Genomic DNA, 20,346 nt, shown 5'->3' with positions numbered 1-20,346 from the left:
GAAGAAGTAGGGATTAAGAGGTAGATCAAGGTGTACATGAGATAGAAGAATGTATTTTCTGAAGAAAGCTTTTTTGTGTTTTTCTTAGTGTGAGATTGATATTCCTCCCATGTAGGATATGAAAGGAGTGAGTCAGTATTCCTTTCTCTTGGATCTGGGCAGATTTTTGAGGCTACCTTGATCAGATACGATAGAAACAATGCTCTGTGACTTCCAAGACCGTGTGTGTGTGTGTGTGTGTGTGTGTGTGTGTGTGTGTGTGTGTACACTGGTGCATTGTAGTCTCACATCATAATGTATTTCCGAGTGATGTGGACATAAATGCACACAGTACTTGGTAAGCTTCCCCCCAGCTTCCTCCTTACTCCCTCCTCTTCCCTTATGTGATATTGAGATTGGCTTTGGTAATTTCATATATGACTATGTTTTTAAACTGCTATGATCTTCTGCCTGCTCTTTAGGGACAGTCATTCTTGGAATCCCATTGCCATGATGTAAGAGAATACAGGCTTTGTGAGAAAGTGTGCATAGGTGTCCCAGCCATAGCCCCAGCTGAGGTCCAAGCCAAAATGTCAGTCACCTGTCATGAGACTGGTGAAGGGAATAATTCAAATAAGCTATGTCCATATATGAAGGTATCACTACCAATCTCATTAACATGTGCGGGGAGGTAAGCAGGGATAGCAGAGTGGGATGCAGAGGGAAATGTACCAAGTGCTGTGTGTACTTATAAATGTATCACTCTAAATCTATGTTGTAACTTTGAATCTCACTATGTTGTATAATCACAATGCACCAACAAAAATATTTTTTAAAATGACTTCAGTAGTCAGCCATCTTCTGACAATAGTGGTATAAATGAACCCAGTAAACCTCCAGAGTCATGAGACAATACAATTTTTTTTTTTGCAGTACTAGGGATGGAACCCAGGGGCATTCTACCTCTGACCTACACTCCCAGCCCTATTTTTTATTCTTTATTTTGAAACAGAGTCTCACTGAGTTGCAAAGGGCCTCACTAAGTACATGAGGCTGTCTGTGAACCATGATCCTCCTGGCTTTGGTCATAGGCCTACATCTTAACCAACCCATAGAGCCAGGAGGATAGAATATTATAGTTGACAAGCCCCTCTAGAAAGACAAGACTTGAAAGGCTATTCCCCAGGAGGAGGAGCTGAGAATCATATGCACTCTGCATGGTTTTTACACTACATGACATTACCTCTCAGAATGATTCTGTTGCTCCCTTGAAAGTTGATGTGCCCCTTCCTCAAGAAATGGCAAGGGGAAGGGAAGGGTATACAGATGGTCTGTGTAGACAAGTTAATTCCAAGAAATGATTCTGTCAGCTGACCGATGGGCTCATTGGATCTCCCTCTATGTTGTTGAGCCTAAGGTCCCTTTGGGTCCCCTAGGGGCCTGATTCCTTTATTCAGAAGTTAAATGAAATCTTCTTTTTTTGTTGTTTGCTGGGTATTAAACCCAAAAGCATTCTACCTCCAAGCTACACCCCTAGCTCTAGTTTTTATTCTTTATTTCGAAACAGGGTCTCACTACGTTGCAGAGAGCCTAAGAAGCTGAGGTTGTCTGCAAATCTGCAACCCTTCAGTCTCAGCCTCCCAAGTACTGGGATTACAAGTGTGCACCACCACGCCCAGCATATGGAAGTTTCTTGAAGGTGGCTCATGTTGTTTTTGTGCGCTATACTCTGTAGTTGGACCCCTCATGCCCATCATATCTTATAGTTGCTGAGTGAATGTGAATTGAGGACAGGAAGATACTTGGCATTCTAAGCTCTAATTAAAACATTTTTTATGAGGAAACAAAATGGAAGCTCTAATTAAAACATTTTCAGTGGAAACTTAGTCTTCATGATTTCCAGTTGCATTCTTTTTTTTTTCCTAATGAAGTAAGATGCTCTAATTTTTTTCCATTTTATTTGGATGAGATCAGTAATTGGGGGATTTCTCTTCCATTACTCACACTGCTTTCCAGCTGCAGGCCTCATGTTCTCTTGACACGCTGTAGGGGAGCCATCTGCGAGTCATAGCTCTTCTGCAGCGCACACCAGGCTTGACCAAGAAGCCCGGGGCTCAGAAGACCCTCCCTCCCAGTGTCCCTGCTTGCCACTTGATGGCCTGGGTTCTAAGTGGCTCTGAAACTCTGGAGACTTCTGGTACCTGATAGAGCTATTGTTCCCCACCCTCTCCTGGCTCTGTGTTTATATGAAGGAGTCTCTTCACTCAGATTGAACATTGCAACATCAAATTAAGCAATAAAGCCCAATAGTTCAGTTGACATTTGAAATCTCTGGAAAGCATCTGAGTCTTCTGGAAGATGTCTGATATATTAGTGGTACTTTAAAGTCTCTTCATTTCTTTTGTCACCCAATTAAGCACAGGGTGCCTTTTCTGCTTCTTTAGTTTTCCTACCCAGACACTTCATCAAGATGTAGTTTATTTTACCATGGAAATAAAATAGAAGGAAATAAAGGAATTTCATACATTTGGGCACGGTCCCATTTTAGTGAGAACATCCAAACAGTCCATGTCTGTCGCTGCATGGTTGAGTTGTAACAGTCTTGGCACAGTGAAAATGAAAACAGATTTTAGCTTTGAATATAAATACAAAAAAATGCCTGGGTCTCCTTTCCCTCCAAAAGGCATTAAAGATATGGACTTTCTAGTTGAGGCTTAATCAGAAATAAAAGTTTCTCACTATAAATAAGGGTAAGGAAGTTATTTTTCTATCATTCACATATACTGCTAACCTCAAATCCTCGTGTTCCTTCCTCCGGCTCCTTCCCTTTTCCTTGTCCATAACTTATGATTCCTATTCTCTATTCTCCTCACTCATTCCATGAATACTGCTCTCCCGTGCAGCCTGTCCTCCCTCAGCCCTTCCTGGCTTTGCTTCCTTGCACCTACAGGGACCTGCCTTTGTGCTAGTTCTGCTTTGCCCTCTCTCCTCCTTGCTGCTCCCCAGGTCAGTCAGACCCTAGCAGAGGGCCAGCTGACTAGCAAAGGAGAATGACGCCTGTGACATCTGGCAGGTGTGTTCATGCCCAGCTTAAGCACCGCCTGGCTAGTAACCTGGTTAAGGTATATAACTACTCACCTCCTCTGACAATGGGATGTAGCTTCTTTCTCATACATTTCTTTGAGAATTAAAATACGCACTTAAGTAACACATAGAGTTTGGTTCATTAAAAGTACTCAAATATTAGGTGTTGCTTTCACTGTGATTAGAGAATATTCCCCATCTGTGCTGATACTACTAATGCTACTACAAATGAATGGTTTCTGACTTTGGTTTTAAATCAGCCTGCACACTGATCCCTCTGTGATCTTACCGACTTCATCTCCTACAGCTCTGTCCCTGCTCCTTGCAGGGCATACTCACTCTTCCCGGCACACCTTCCTTATTGCCCTTAAGTCATGCTCCCCTCACAGTCTCCCCACTTGCTGTTGTCTCTGCCTGGAACTAACTTACTTACTTACTTTTTCCTTCCTTCTTTTTTTTTCTGGTATATGTATGTGTGGTACTGGGTAGTCTACTACCAAGCTACACCAACAGCCCTTTGTAACTTTTCTTATTTTGAAGCAGTGTTTTGCTAGGTTACTGAAGCTGGTCTCCATCCTGTGATCCTCCCGTCTCAACCTTCCAAGCACTAGAATTATACACTTATATTACCATGCCTGGATGAACGTTCTTCTTTCTAATATCTGCCATGGCTGTTTTCTTCACCTCTCCCAGGTCATTGATTAAATATCATTCTAGAATCGTTGAAATGTTTGCCATGGTCACTCCAATTAAAATTAGAACACCCTTCAAGCCGGGCGTGGTGGCGCACGCTTGTAATCCCACGCTTGGGAGGCAGAGACAGGAGGATCGCGCAGGTTCAAAGTCAGCTGCGCTGGCTTAAGAGACCCTGTTTCCAAAATTTTTTTTAAAAAAAGTATAAAATAGGTCTGGGAGTATAGCCCAGAGGTAGAAGGGCTTCCAGGAAACTCAGTACCACCAAGAAAAAAAAAAATTAGAACACCCTCCTTGCTTTACTCTTTCTCCCCCTTCCCTGCTTTATTTTTCCTGTAGAGTTTACTACCATCTGACATGGTGTATAATTCACTTTTCTTTCTTCACTTGCCTTTTTCTTCACCCCATCAAATATACACTCATATCCTCAAGTGTAAAGTTCCACAAAGGAAGAAAGTTTCGTCTATTTTATTAATTTCTTTCTTTTATTTTTCTCTTTCCTCTTCTATTTTCTTTTCCATCTTTCTTTTTTCTTTTTTTAAATTTTGTTTTGGTACTGGGATTGAACCCAGGAGAATTCTACCTCCAAGCTATATCCACAGCCCTTTTTATTTTGTAATTTTTGAAGCAGGGTCTCACTAATTGTTGGGGGGTCTTGCTAAGTTGCTGAGGCTGACCTTGAACCTGCCATCCTCTTGTCTCAGCCCCCCCCCAATACTGAGATTACAAGTGTGCCCTACAACACCCAGCTTATTTTGTTAATTTTTATATCACCAAGGCCTAGAATTATTCTTAACACACAGAAAATGCTCAATAAATAGGGGAGTGAATAATTGAGCTCTACTTCAAATATTATTAAGCTAGTGAAGTTTTTCCTAGTTTCCCTAGGCACAGTTAATTTCTGTGTTCTTGTGATATTTAGTACATTCTCCAATTATAACATTTAGCACATTGTATTTTTATGGAAAACATATTTAAAGCTCCTAAATTTAACCAGATGGTAAAATTCAAAAGCATGTTTTTATTTAATAGACTGAAATCTCACATTGTACAGATTTGATAGGATGATTACAGAAATCAAAATGCTCTGAGTGTTTTTAAACTGAATTCACATCATGATCTGTGAGTTATTCCCCAAAATGAAATCCATGATTGTGAAAATCTAAGGGAACACAAATTAAAAAATAAATTCCATCACACAGAGAAATATTATCTTATGCAATGGCATAGTTTGTGTTTGACATTACTGAACCCTTGTCATTTTGCTAGCAAATATTCAGAGATTGGCAAAACTATGGCTTCTAAGCATGTCAGATAAGTATCAATGGGACCAATACATAACATGCAAAGACAAGTAACCTCAGAAGTCAGTAATGGAAGGACATACCAGTATAAATTGGTTCTGAAGATAGCTTTCTTCATCTGAGAGAAAACACTATTCATCAACTTTTATCAAATAAAGTGTTATTACTTAAATCCAGGAGACATATACATATCATAAAATTTTCATCAGATCAGAGGAAGAGCTAATAAAATCTTCCTATGTCTCTCGGTTAAAGGAAGTAAGCAAGGACCAATCTCAAACACATTTCTGATATTTTTCTGATGTGACTTCAGGGCCAATACCACTGTCTGTCCAATCTTATACTTATTTCCTGCTGTTATTTGGGGTGTGGAAAGTATTTTATATTGATAACCCATATCTATCATTCTCCACTGGAAAATATCATAGGACAGACACATGGGAGAAGTGACTTGTTCCAGGGCAGCCAAGGTGACTGCTAAGTGGGATCTTCTGTCTGTATTGGAAGGTGATAATGATCTCAGGAAGTCCCCATCTGAGGTGGTGTGACAGCTGTGAATGTCTTTGACAGCAATGATTATCAGCTTCAATGAACACATTTTAACCTGGAAATGGCATTCTTGATGAATAGGTGCTTCTGGGATGGAATGAAGATTAACATCCAGAACTGGCTAGTGAGTTCATATCCTTTCTGCGGTTCTATTTTGAATTTCTTAAAAGGGAATGTAAAAATTCCTTTTTTTCTTTTTTTTTCTTTTTTCTTTCTTTCTTTTTTTCTTCTTTTTTGCTATACTGGAGATGGAACCCAGGGGCATTTGACCTCTGAGCTACACCCCCAGCCCTATTTTTTTATTCTTTATTTTGAAACAAGGTCTCACTAAGTTGCAGAAGGCCTCACCAAGTAGCTGAGGCTATCCCCAAACCACGATCCTCCGGTCTCAGCCTTCCACATGCTGGGATTACAAGCATGCACCACCATGCTGGGCTAAAAATCCCTTTTCTAGATGAACCTCCTACATCGGAAAAGCAGAGAGATAATGATTCTTTTAATACACTACTGATGTTGTCTAAATGATAGTAATTGTACTATACCCTAAGAATTTTGAAAATCAAAATATAGATTGGGGTTCAGTCCAGTCTTCCTTAATAGGACCCCTTTGCCTGGACTAGCTCATGGTTTTTTATTTAGCTGTTGTTTTCATGCCTCTGTCTCTTTTTTCTCTGGGTCTGTCTTTGAAATCTTTCTCTCCAAACATGCATTTAATTATTTTTCCCTTTGGGGGACAGGTCCTGACTCCACTAAAATGGGGATTCAAAGATAGAATGGGCTCATCAGATGCTCATTAATTAACACATCAGCCTCTTTCGTCATTGCTGGAAACATTTTAGTACAAATATTTATGAATTCACATTATGCTGCTACTATATATGTGACCCTTGATCTAGTACTTCCTTCTTCCTTGAATATCTTGGTTTAGTCAGAAAATTCATGGTTTTGCATAGAATTGTTGTTCTCAAACTTGTTGAAATATTTTTTTCCTTTGGTAATCATTAATGTATTCGATCTAAAATCAGCCTCTTAAAAGTGTCTTTGAGAACAACTTACCAAATTGAGTAAACACTCCTTTGCCCTTATCTCATTTAAACTTTCTGTGACACTTGGTCCCAGAGACCTTTCCCTCCCAGTGAAACCTGCCTCTCCCCTGGGCCCATTAAAATAACTACTTTTGTGACTTGCTCCCCTATGCAAACTCTCTCACAATCTCTTTTTACACATTTCTTTTTTTTTCACTCAGAAATTAAAGAGTTCCATCTCAGGTCTTGTCTTTCTCCTTAAATGAGGAGCTTTATTGATTACTTCTGTTTTAATTACTTCCAGATAATATGGACCTCTGCATCAAACATGTCTTATAAGATCAAGACCCATATACTCCCTTATTCAACAAATACTTAATGAATACCCACTACATGTGAAATCCATTGGCCACAAGGATCTCCTATAAGCATTTCTCTACATTCAGAGCACATCATGAGAACCTTTCTTCCAAAAGAACAATTTAATCTGTAATACTAAGCTTGATAAATGATACCATTATCCTCTTGGTCACCCAAGCCATAAACTTGAGATCTACTTGAGATGTCTCTTCCTCCTTCATAACCCATCCTTAACTCCCCCGACCATGAGCACATCCAGTTGACCACCAGGTCCTAACAGCTATACCCTCAGAATATCACAGATTTGTGTTTTTCTTCCTATTACTCTATAACCTCTGTCTTAGTTGAGGTCTGCACTTTTTGACTCATCTTGATCTTCTTCAACATACTGTCTATCCTGTTGCCAGGATCATACCTTCTTGACATGCAAATATTACCATAAGTTCCTTTCACACAGCACTTCCTAGTTTCAGATCACCTTCAGAGCTAAAGTCAAGCTCCTTAGCTTCTGTAACAGCTTTCTCCCCTCTTGCTCCTCGTCCTGTCTCCCGCCACTGTATACTCTGCTCTCCATCCATACTAAGGAGCCTGCTGTTTACCGAAGACATTACACCCTTCTCTACTTCTGTTCCTAAGCATTATCTTCCCTCTGCACTTCCAGTTCTCTTTGAAATAACCACATAGCCTAATGGATAGCCATGTGAACTTTTGGGCTTCTAAGCCCAAATAACCAATTCTGGACAAGTTACTTCTCTTTTTTGGACAAGTTACTTCTCTCCTTTGAGCCTTAATTTCCTCATTATGGTTGTTATAAGAATCAAATCAAACATTTGTTAAAGAAATGATTAAGTTCTATATACACTTAGTGCTTCCTACCTGCCAGATCCTGTTCTCCTAACTACAGATGTAGCCATGGACAAAACAGCTGAAGCTTCCTCCCTAAGGGAACTTAATTCTGTGTGGTGCATAGGGAGTAAACAAGAAAGGTTGCTGTTGTTATCAGGTATCCAAGTCATGGGGACTTTTCAGCCCTACATTCCAGTTTCCTGAGTTTGGTGCTCATCTATATGATTTTACCATTATAGTACTTATATTTAAACAAGAATTGCCAATTATATTTACCTTGCTTACCCACAACTCTGGAATTCCTCAAGGTCAGAACTTAAAGAGTTTTCTTCTTGTTTTACTAGCTCCTAGTATATAAGAAGGCCAGTTATAAGTGTTAATTGAGTGAATGGACATTTTAGGGCATGCTTAACATATTCTTTTAAAATAACATCTACCACTATGAGGAATTGCTATCTGTTTGCTGCTGGGTTATTTTAAATGCCCACAGACACACTGTGACACTGGTGTTATTACATCCATGCTATAGATGAGGAAATTAAATCTTAGAGATGTAAAACAATTGCCAAAATCACATAGCCAGGCAGCAGCGAAGTCAAGCCTATATGATTCCAGAACTCCCACTTTAACCAGAATGCCTAACGAGAGGAACCATTTTTCCACAACAATTAAAGAGGTGGGATAGTTATCTGAAAACAATTTTAGGTACACTCGTGCCTAAGACAAAACCTTACTCCACAGTTAGATGTACAAGAACGTTTTAGCTTTGTTTTCTTCCCCCCTATAATCTGGGTAATGCTCCTTATCCTGTTAGTGGCTGGAGAACCAGAAACAATTTTAAACTTACCAGCTCACAGTAATAGAATTCTTCAAACTTTGTTATCTTTGGATGGCTCCACCTCTGGAGTGAATGAATATTTGGTCTTTCTGTATGTATGTATTTATTTACTTATTTATTTTGTGGTATTAGGGATTGAACCCAAGGGCACTCTACCTCCAAGCTATATCCCCAGCCTTATTTTAAAATTTTTATTTTAAAACAAGGTTTGACTCACTAAGTTGTGGTGGGCCTAAGTAGCTGAGGCTGGCCTTGAACCTGCTATACTCCTGTCTCAGCCTCCTGAGTACTGAAATTACAAGTGTGCACCACCACACCCAGCTATATTCAGTCTTTTAGGTATCCTTCTCCCCAGTCCCTCTGCAAGATGGTATCTGGAGGATAGAGTAGGGGTTGGGCTTGAAGAAATGCAAAGGGTGGAAGAGAGTAAGCCTTCTGGTCTCATGCTGGTCCTTAGGTTTGCACGGAATCTGCTGGGGAGTAGCTGTTCTGCCCCCCTCAATAGGCATTCTGTTCCTATGCTGAGCCCTTCAGATACCATCACTCCCTGCCACTCTGTGCCTTCCTCAGAACTGGCTATTTCTCTTTTGGGCTCTAATCTAAAAGCTCTCTCTCATGGACCTAGGTTAAATATCCCATTTCCCCTGCTATGATGGCATCACCACCATCAGGACCACCAACCCAGGTCTCTGACAGCACCACCACTCAACCTCCTGCTTACCCCCTCCAGGACAGATAGACTTCTGGATAAGTCATATTTCTACGTTTTAGAGAGTAAAACTGAAACCTTTTCGTCTCTCTAACCATACCAAGGCACTGCTCAGTCTTTACTGTGCAGGGGTTGCCTGGGAGCTCTTCACTGCACCTGGAGTGGGGAGGGAGAGTGTTTCTGAAACTTTCTTTCAAAGTGGTTGCTTCCTAGATTCTCAAATGCAAAATGAGACAAACGAGTCCTTAGGTTTGGCTTTGTCTTCAGCCTCGTTAATATCTCCCTTCCAGGACATGAGCCTGGGGACCTGCAGACAGTAGACCCTACTTTTTCCTACCTTTATCCTGTTTTCCCTACATTCAGTTGGGGCTGAAAAGGGTGGGCTCTCCCCTCCCTCTTCCTGCCTTTTCTGGGCTTTCCCTACAGCATATTCTCCTCCTTCCCAGAATGGAATTTGCCCTCCCCTTTTCCCCAGGGTTAAAGTGGAGAATGGCTGCCAGGTAACCTGATTTATGGGGACAGGAATGAAAACACATCTGCTTAATATTTTCAAATTATTACCCCAGTCGCCCCCGCATCTCGGAGGGTAATCACTGGTCTCTGGGGCTCTCTTGGTCCCTTTATAGTAGTGTGGCTCAGAGCAGATGGAGAGGGAGATTTACAAGGGCGCTTACATACCTCTCTCACCTGTCTCACTACCCTACCCCCTTTCCGCCCAACAAATACTTGGTCACCATCCCTCCTTCATGAACAACCTGAAAACAAAGTGGCAGTATTCTCTCAAAATTAATTGGAATAGCTAATAAACTATATATTCACATTTTGACGAATTTAGTCTTTGTTGATAACATCACTTATGTGCCATGTGTTACTTAAGAATGGGATTGTGGAAAAGTAAGCTATAACTAAAGAACCCAAACTGAGCTGGCATGCCTTAAAAACATTGAACATTTGATTTGTAGAGTGTGCCTTTCAATTTTAGACTATCCTCAGAGAAGAAAGGGGAAGTTTTTGTGAAATGAAACAAATTAGTAAGGAAATTAACAGCAGGGGGGTCAAGTAACAGAAATAGTAAGAGGAAGCATGGATCTCTGTGGCAATGACTACACTCTCAAGCCCCCTTGGCTCCTTATTTGAGTCTTGGTCTCTCTCTCCTCTCTCCTCTCCCTTTTTTTTGGGGGGGGTGGGGGTTGAGGATTGACCCCAGAGGCATTTGGCCTCTGAAAAACACCTCCCACTCACCCTTTTTGTTTTAAAATAGGGTCTTGCTAGGTTGCTGAAAGTCTCACTAGGTTGCTAAGGCTGGTCTTGAACCTGCAACCACTCTGTCTCAGTCTCTTAAGTACTGGGATTACAGGTTATGTGCCACCATGCCAGGCTAAGGTGTATATCTCTCATACTTAGATTTTTATGTGTACCTTGTTATAGGGTGGAATTAGATTATTATATGAAAAAAATCTCATGTGCACAGAGATGTAGATAAAGAAATCAACTTGTGCACCATAAACTCAGTGGAGAAGCAGAAAATAAAATTATTAAAATAATAGGTCAAAAGGAGAGTATAAAATAGAAAAAAAGGGCTCCCTAGTTTGAGATTATCATTACCATCTGGGTTATGAAACATTTGATTCCAATTCCAGAAGCTTGATACCATAAATAACTTATAACCAAGGACACATGCTGGAGAATATTCAAGAGTGACAGAGTTTTTACTTGTTTTAATATCTGTATCACAAAATGATGAAGCTAATAAAAGCACACAATGATTAAACGGACTGGTGCACAGCTTCGTACTTTCTACCACATATATTTATGCCGGTTCATGTGTCTTTCACACTCAATTTGTATTCCCTTCCCACCCCATGAAAGTACAGACACCACTTCTGATAAGAAAATGATTTTAAAATTCTCTTCACTTTGAAGGAGAACACTGCACACAGTGGAGGAGATCTATTCAGAGTGCACCTAAACTTACTTGATTCTATTTTTTTTTTTGTCCTAGAGATTGTATCCAGAGGCATTTTATTTCCAAGCTCTACCTCCCTCCCCAGCTCTCTCTGTATATTTATTTTCTTTCTTTTTTTTTTTTTTCCTTTGGTGGTACTGGGGTTCCTGGAAACCCTTCTACCTCCAGGCTTCACTCCCAGACCTATTTTATATTTTTATTTGGAAACAGGGTCTCTTAAGCCAGCGTGATCCTCCTCTCTCCGCCTCCCAAGAGCGGGGATTACAAGCGTGCGCCACCATGCCCGGCTTATATATATTTATTTTCAAAAAGGGTCTTGCTAAATTGCTGAGGGACTTTACTAAATTTCTGAGGCTGTCCTCAAATCTGCCAATCTCTTTTCTTAGCCTCCCAGGTATTAGGATTACAGGCAGGTACCACCATACCAGCTAAGTGCTTGATTTTTACCTCAATCACTAATACCTGATCATATTAATGAAAGCACCTCCCTTGGAGTTTCCAGTTCACTACTTCCTCGGTGACCTTCAGCAATTTACTTAAACCACACTAATTTACTCATTAAGTGGGATAACATAGATATGCTTGACTCCTGGGCAGTGTGTGTTTGAAAACTATATTGCAGTAATACACAACAGCTTGAATTTGAGAGCTTCCAAATGCTAATCGGGGTCATCACTTTAATTCATAGGGAAATAAAAGAAATGGCAAGGAATCAATGATCTTTATCAGGACGCAGTATAAAGAATTGGAACTGAGGTCTTGGGTAACCCTGATACAATAAAATGATGGGGTTGCTTTTTATTACTTTAAAAGCCCCCTTTGAGGATTCTTTCATACAGAAAAATCTCTTAATTTGCAATCTTTAATGCTCACATCATTACAGTAAAGGCTACATTGATTAGAAGAAAATACAGCTCTTTCTAGGTTCTCGGTGGCATTTTTTCCCCTCTTGCTTAAAGGAGGCTGCTGCTTTGGCGAGTGGGGGAGGAAGCTAGAAATTTTAACCCCTTTAGTCAGATACCTTTTCTAGAAGCTGGCCACTAGGTCTTTTTGGATTTTTCCTGAAACAGGACCAAGTTGAATTTCGATGGCCTAAGAATTTGGTATTGAAGGAGTTAAAGGGTCCCCCACGCCCCTTTGCCTGAGCCCTTCTTTTGTGTACACAGCTGCAGAGGAGCACGGGTCGGAGAGGAAATGGTTAGAGGAAGAGCTGGTTTTCAGCCGCGGCGAGTCTGTGAGGGGGGCTGCGGGGCGGCCTGGGGTTTTTACGTGCCAGATGTAGGCCTGCCCGGTGCCTGCCTGGAGCCGCCGGCGTGGTCACGCCGCGGCCCTGTGTGAATTGAGGCGAGGTGATGAGTTAGCGGGTTGTCGTGGCGACCGGCCGGCCACGTGACCCGGGCTGGGCGGGCGCGTGACGTCAGCAGCCGGAGGGCGGGGCGCAGGAGGGCGGGGCGGGGCGGGAGCGAGCAGCGGAGCCGGCGGGCGAGCAGGCGGAGGCACGGACCGCGCACGGAGCAGCCGAGCGAGCGGGAAGACGCAGCCGCCTTCCTCACCAGCCAGCCCACAGCGGTTTGTTCCCTCTTTGGGGAGTGCGCCAATGCCTGGGCCGACCCAAACCCTGTCCCCAAATGGCGAGAACAACAACGACATCATCCAGGATAACGGGACCATCATTCCTTTCCGGAAGCACACAGTGCGCGGGGAGCGTTCCTACAGGTAATGGGGACGGCACCCGGGCGGCGCGGGGCCAGGGACCCTGTGGGGGCGCGCTAAATGCCGCCGGTTATATAATGGAGCAGACTCTGCCTGCAACCCGGGGTGCAGACATGCCTTGGACCCTTCGGTATCTGTCTCCATGTGTCATATAGGGTCTGCATGGAGGCTTCACGATTGCAGATGGAAAGCATTTTGTGAATAGGTTCGCTGCCTGCGAGGGGTCTCCCTCCATCTCTTTCCTTCCACACTGAAAGAAATGCATGCTATTTCCCTCTGTCTTCAAAGGGAGACGGGTTGTAGCACTTCCTTTCCTCCTTCCTTTTTATATTTTAAAGGAGCCATTAGATAGCTGTGCCTAAAGGCGGAAAACAAATGGGTGGATGGCAAGGGGGAAAAAAAAAAACGTTAGCGCTTAACCTGGAGAGTGTGCAGGAAAGATGGAATCCTCTAGATTAAGCTGCAGTCTGTGTTAAACCGCCAGATTGATGGAGCTTTGTAAGAATTCTGCTCGCTGATTGGTGCAAGGATTGACAGCAGAGGTCACAGTGTCAAACATTCACCAAAAATTTCTCCATCAAACCCTCTGTTTATTAGAAAGAGACCAGACTGCAATAAACCTGACAAAAACCTGGGCGCTGCTATGCATTTTCTTAGGAGTTTAAGGCTTCGGCATGGGTGGGGGAGCCCTTCCTCCTTATTTACAGTAGAAAGGTAATTCCTGGTATTTTGCTGAGGTCTGATTTGAGGATGGGAATGATCTTGGTTATTGTTTTGTGAGCCTTTTGATTAATGACTTGGCCTGTATGGTTGGCATCATTTTTACATTAACATATCTGGCAATATGTTCCTGTAGATAAGCTCATTAAAATTGTTTGCATTGTTTGATAAGGATAACAATGTAATGGAGAATGCAGCTAGGGTCTTAGGCAGCTCAAGGCCAGACTTAGAGAGAGACTGATAGCCTCAGTCATATTTCCTCTGAAGTTCTTTTGTACCCGGGTAGTTATTTTTAAATGCTACCTTGATAACCACTAACAATGCTTTTGCTTTGAAGCAGAGCACACATACCTCCAGAGCGCATCCTCTCAGCTAGTGAGAAACAGGAAACAACCCTTGATTTTTAAGCATTCATCTAAACATTCGGTTGGTACATAATACCATAAGATAGATTTTCTGTGTATATCAATGTTGTGTATTATAAAATAGGGCGAAGAGTACAGCACTCCCTTTCTCTTTGATCGAAGACGTGCCCAATTTGTTGACCAAAAAAAAATTATAAGCAACCTTTGCCCTGTCATCTCTGGCAGTTACATAAATACTTGGAGTTAATTTTGGCTGTGCCCATGAGGTCACCAAAATCTCATGCCTTCTGGTTCCAATGAATGTGTCGACATGGCATCCTTACAGATTTCAAGTGCTCGTTATTCTCTTAATGTAAACCAAAATCGGCCCACAACTTCTAGGACTCTCCTTTTAGAGACACTGTGATTGGAACCCTGGGCCCCTTCTCTCCTTATCTCTCTAGCTTTCTGCTGCTCTGTGAATATCCCCAAATCTAAAAATAGAATTAAAAAACAAAACTTGATTTTGCTTTTACAACACATGCGTATGAACTCTTCTCATAGGTAATAAATTCAAAGCCCTCATTTCCTAAATGATTTAATATCTTGGTAGCAGTTGCTTTTAAAATGGAGTTCAAATTTTACCATGTGGGCCAAAGGAAGTTGCCTGGTTGGATTTTATTACTCATATGAACTAATTTGAAATGGCAATGGAAAATCATTTGACAGAAAGGTTAAATACTAGCTGGGTGTGGTGACATGTATCTGAAATCCCAGTACTTGGGAGGCTGAGACTGGAGGATCACAGGTTCAAGAACAGCCTCAGCAAATAGTGAAACTCTCAGCAACCTATTGAAATTCAGTTACAAAACAACAACAAAATTTTTTTAAAGGGCTGGGGATGTAGCTCTTGAGGTAGAATGCCCCAGGCATTCAAGTAACACACACACACAAAAAAAAAAAAAGAAAAGAAAGGTTAAATATAAATATTAATTTCTTATTATAACTTATTACTTATAATGTGATTGTATTTACTTTTCAAATTCACTCTGAGTTATTATTTCTATTTCCTGGATTATTTCCAGTTTGCTTGCTATGTCCTTATGATGGTACCTGAAATTATGTAAAAAAACAAAACCTGAATTTTAATAGTGATATGACTGAAAAAATTTTTAAATCACTGAGAGTATCGTTGCATTTGCATCTTATGTAGTAGTTTCTGGATGCTATGGTATGAGATGCCATAGGTTACATGGAGAAAGAAGCCTCCAAATTTATTATATTATACAAAAGGTGTACTTGGGGACAGACATACTTGGTCTGCTTCTCTTTCAAAGTAGATGATAAATATACTACAACTATCACTTACTTTTGATGAAATTTGGAAGGCAATTTGAAAACCACAGTTGAATTTTTTGTTTGTTTGTTTGGGGTTTTTTTTGGTGGTACTGGGGTACCTGGAAACCCTTCTACCTCCGGGCTACACTCCCAGACCTATTTTATATATATATTTTTGGAAACAGGGTCTCTAATGCCAGCAAGGCTGGCTTCGAACCTGAGTGATCCTTTTGTCTCCGCCTCCCAAATGTGGGGATTACAAGCGTGCACCACCACGCCCCGCGTCATAGTTGAAATTTAACCAATTAAAAGTTTTGCTTTGGCTGTAGGTTCAGGAGAGCCCTCAACAATGAGATGTGCTTGGAAGTTCTCTATGGTGTCCTTTGGAGGCCTGGGTGAGCCCAAGTCTCTGGGCCAGAGATAATTCTGATCATGGCCTTTTTATTGATTGCTAGGTAGGATCCCAGAAGTTCTTTTAGGCTTTTTTTTTTTTTTAACTTTTGCTTGCTCAATATAAAGATATCACATTCTTATGGAGATGTTGTGAGGTTAGCTTCAAACATTTAAAACAACTTCTTAAAAGAGCTACATAGCCAGGTGTGGTGGTGCAAGCCCGCAACCCCTTGGGAGACAGAGGGTTGCAGGTTGGAGACTAGCCTCAGCATAGTGAGACTTAGCAACCTAGTGAGATCCTCTTTCCAAACAAAATATTAATAAAAGGGCTGGGGGTGTAGCTGAGAAATAGAATGCCTCTGGGTTCAATCCCCGGTACCCCCCCCACACACACACACAAGAACTATGTAAATATGGATAGAAGGACATTATTACTGAAAAGGGACTCTGTCTGGAGCTGTCAGAATCTCAGAACACACCTCACCTTGCAGGCAGTGCAGGACAGAGAACAACCAGAGAACAGGACGGTGCCCCAGGCCCTGCTAATGAGCAAGCAGTCGTTCTTCTGTTTTTTTTTTTGTTTTTTTTTTTTTTTATAGCATTTGTACCAATTGCTCACAAATAAAAGTCAGATGTGGATCCTGACCCAGATCTCGTGACCCAGGTATCCATTAGTGTAAACAGAGCCCATTTTCACAGCCTGGCGTAGAATAAGTGGTAAATCATCATGGAAAATCATGTGCACTTGGATTAGAGCAGCAAGTTTCTTTTGTAAAATTACCCCTGCATTAGTGATTTCAATTAAAGAGCAAGTGCAGAAATGGCTGTGTGGAGCCGCGTGCTCGTCCCCACCGCTCACGTCTGCTGCGGTGTATCACCAGGTCCTAGCCTCAGCTCCCTCTCTACATTCAGGAGCATATATTAGAAATGCATGCATTTTAGGAGCTGCTTAAAAAATAAATATAAGGGCCATCTGAGGCGACACTGTTTAATTCACAGAGTGAATGAGTTGTGCTCGGGTTCTCCCTAGAGTGACTACTCCCCGTAGCTCCGTTCCATCAGATGCTGGTGGGAAATGAGATTTATTAACTGGCCCTCTGCTTACCACATCTTTGTTTGCATACTCCAGGCTTTTGAGAATGAATGTATAAGGCTGGAGGACTATTTCAAAATGAACTACAGTCATGTATGTTTCTGAATATTTAAAAAAAAATTACTTGGCCCCAGGAATTGGACTGTAAAGCAAGTCAAAACTAAAATGTAAGTCTAAAATGTTGGCCTAAAGCATTAGGCTTTTCCATTTGGGGGAAGGTACTGGGGATTGAACTCAGGGACGTTTTACCTCCAAATTTTATCTCCAGCCCTTTTTATTTTATTTTTTTTTAATTTGGAAAGAGGGTCTTAATAAGTTGCTGAAGCTGGCCTCAAACCTGTAATCCTCTTGTCTCAACCTCCCAAGTATTTGGATTACAGGTGTATGCTACTAATTTTTTAAAATGAGCTTTTTTTTTTGACAGTACTGAGGATGAAACCCAGGGTTATTCTACCTCTATCTATACCCCCCCCCAGCCCTATTTTTTTTTTATTCTTTATTTGAAACAGGGTCTCACTGAATTGCAGAGGGCCTCACTAAGTTGCTGAGGTAGTCCTCGAATCGCCATCCTCCTGTCTCAGCCTCCCAAATACTGGGATTATGAGCGTGTGCCACCACGCCTGGCTAAAAATGAGGAAAACAAGGGAGAATATCGTTGGAGTAGACACAGAAACGATGGAGTTGTGAAAGGTTGTTCTATTCAGTAGACACAATTGAAACATGGTTCACTTTTAACAGAATGTAGATTTTAGGTCACATCCTTCCAAATAGTAGCTATAGACATTTCAAGTCTACTTTCACGTGTCTCTATTATGTATGCATTGGTACCGATTAGGTTTAATATGGCCAAAGGAGATTTTTGAAAATATGATTTGGTCTCTAATATTTTTCTTAGTGTTGGTAGAAGTCAGAGGATTACTTGATGCTTTCTTAGGTGCCCCAACCTTGGAACTTCTTTTCAGGGTCTTTTATCAGAGCTTCTGTGAATGAGATGGTATTGTGATGTTCATGCCCTTAGGGCGAGGTTCACCCCTATAGATGTTCTGGTATCTATCGAAAGTGCACGATCTTAGCAAAGCAGTGGTGGATGATTGGCCTCTGGGATTCAAAGATTGGCTTCCTTGTATAGTATCTTTTTTGTCTTTTGGAGACCTGTTGAAATTCCAGTGAATAATCCCTTAGAATAATGGAACAGAGTAGGAGAATGTTGAGATTGCCTATATATTCCATTTGGATCAGAGAATTAATTGAGTGCACTTTTGAGAGTATACTCTGGCCAAGATCTGCGCCAGATGCCCCTTCAAGGACCTGGAGTTCTAGTGAAGTCAGAGGTATAAACAGCTCATTCTGTAGCAAATCTACATTGCTGTCAATATTTTGCTTAGTCTGATAGCCAAAGTGGTTTGCATTTCCTGAGCCCATGGTGACTCAAAGTAAGAAGATATCCTCAAGGCCAATATGCTGTAGGAAGCAAAAGGTCACTGTGGGAAACCAAATATACTGGTGAAAAGAGTGTAGGCTTTAGAGTCAGACAGAATTTTCATAGGTCTGGCCAGGTGCGTGCTTGCTGAGCAGTGGTGGAAATAAGGCGGGAGCAATGAAAGGCAGGCAGGGGAGTAGGAACATGGAAATAGGAAACCTGTAAACTCATTGCCCACCAACCAGAAGAATGGAAACAGCTGTGCTGGAATGGATCTCCTGTTTTGAAATGAGAGTTAAAAGGAAAATGGAGTCCACCAGTGCCCGACTCTGTGGGGTCCAGAATTACTTATGGAGTGCTTAACATGCTGTGAGAGAACTCGAGGACCCTACTCTGCAGGGATCAGGACAAGGGAGATGGATGTGCCTTGGCTGAGGGTGCCTCTCCCTGAGTGGAAGCAATGAACTGGACAGGTGCGTAGGTCAGAAAGTGGCTTGTGTATTCGCAGAGGCCCACTTGCTAGCTAGTAGTGTGAGCACTTACACAATTCTGATCCTCCCAAACTCAGCGGGGTATCTGGTAACCCCCCCCTCCCCCATTTAGTGCCCTGAGTTGTACAGAAGTGGCTGATCAATGCTCAGAACATTTTGTATGACTCTCGGGCCAGGTCCTCCCACTTAGAAGGAATCACCTTGATGGCAGCCCTTGAAATGGACTGGAGCGCTTACCCTGGGTCATGTGTTTTATTTCTAAATTTTGTCAATTCACTTTAAAGGACAAATTTGTGTGTACCTCTCCTGTGAAAATGTGAAAAGTATCTTCCTACAATGAAATATGTTAGAATAGTTTCATTCTTCTTGACTGTAGCCTATCTTTCAGCTAATACTTTAATACTAAATTGAATATTTCATACTTGGTCAATATGCTAAACATTATTTCAGTAAGCCCTTTTCATGTGTAATACTCTCTATATATTCCTATGAACTGTGTTTTATAGCTTATTTTATTTTATTTTGGGGGTCTGGGGATGGAACCCAGGGGCATTTGAACTCCAAGCTACACCCTCTGCCCTATTTTTTATTCTTTATTTTGAAACAGGGTCTCACTGAGTTGCAGAGGGCCTCACCAAGTAGCTGAGGCTGTCCGCGAACACAATCCTCCAGTCTTAGCCTCCCGAATGCTGGGATTACGTGTGTGCGCCACCACGCCCGGCTTTATAGCTCATTTTAAAATTGGTTGTTTATCTTGATGTTTCTGAACCTTAGTGTTTATTATGACATTGAAAGAATCCTTCCAAAATGGAAACTTACAGTTCACACAGGCAAAATAAGAATATACATATATATATATATATATATATATATATATATATATATATATATATATATGTATGCCTGGAGTGGTGGTGCATGCTATATGACTTTTGCTTTAATGAATCAAAGAAATTTCTCCTAAATGTGTTTTTGCTGAACACATCTTCAAAGATAATTCTTTATCTTAATGAAAATAAATCATTAATGAGATAAAGATTGAGCAGAGTTTTATAGGCCACTAAGAAATAATTTCTTAAGAGTTTACTTAAAAAAGAAGAAGAAACACTTGTATGTGTTAAATCTCCCCAGGCCAATCAGGATTTGCTCACTTGAACCAGGACAGACTTTCTTAAAGCATTATTTTTTTTTTCTAAAGAAGCAGAAATTGGTGACATAGGATAATCAAGTTGATGGCAGCCCTTAATGATGCTGTGTGTCCTTTCTGAGAAATCTCGCTAAGTAAGAGCTTGGTCCGTCTTGTTTCTAGTCCTTGCTTGCTTGGTTCTGGCACGTAGAATAACAGTTCTAAAAGAATCTGATTTCAGTCGTGACTTTGGAACAGAAAAAGAATAGAGTAAGAGATTGAAGAGGGAAGAATACATTGAGTGCGTGTGCATGTGTGCACATAGGCATTGGTGCAAATCTATAAACTTGGGATC

At 41.3% G+C, this 20,346-nt stretch overlaps 1 protein-coding gene across 3 annotated transcripts in view; it reads left to right on the top strand.

Annotated features, from left to right (window-relative positions):
- The window catches only part of MAPRE2 (microtubule associated protein RP/EB family member 2), a gene marked incomplete at both ends in the record, with an annotated part of 159,507 nt that overhangs the window by 55,285 nt on the left and 83,876 nt on the right, over nt 1-20,346 (top strand). The window contains one exon of one of the 3 annotated variants that reach the window (XM_080714792.1): nt 12,951-13,069. The exons of 1 other annotated variant lie outside the window; for it this stretch is intronic. In XM_080714792.1, coding sequence (XP_080570918.1) covers nt 12,951-13,069 — 119 coding nt within the window. Of the gene's footprint in view, nt 1-12,950; nt 13,070-20,346 lie in introns of those variants that run through there. One more of the 3 variants, XM_080714794.1, reaches the window with a different exon arrangement.

The sequence above is a fragment of the Muscardinus avellanarius genome, assembly GCF_963383645.1.
Source record: "Muscardinus avellanarius genome assembly, chromosome: 17".
Classification (NCBI taxonomy): domain Eukaryota; kingdom Metazoa; phylum Chordata; class Mammalia; order Rodentia; family Gliridae; genus Muscardinus; species Muscardinus avellanarius.
This window is presented reverse-complemented; position numbering and strand designations above follow the sequence as displayed.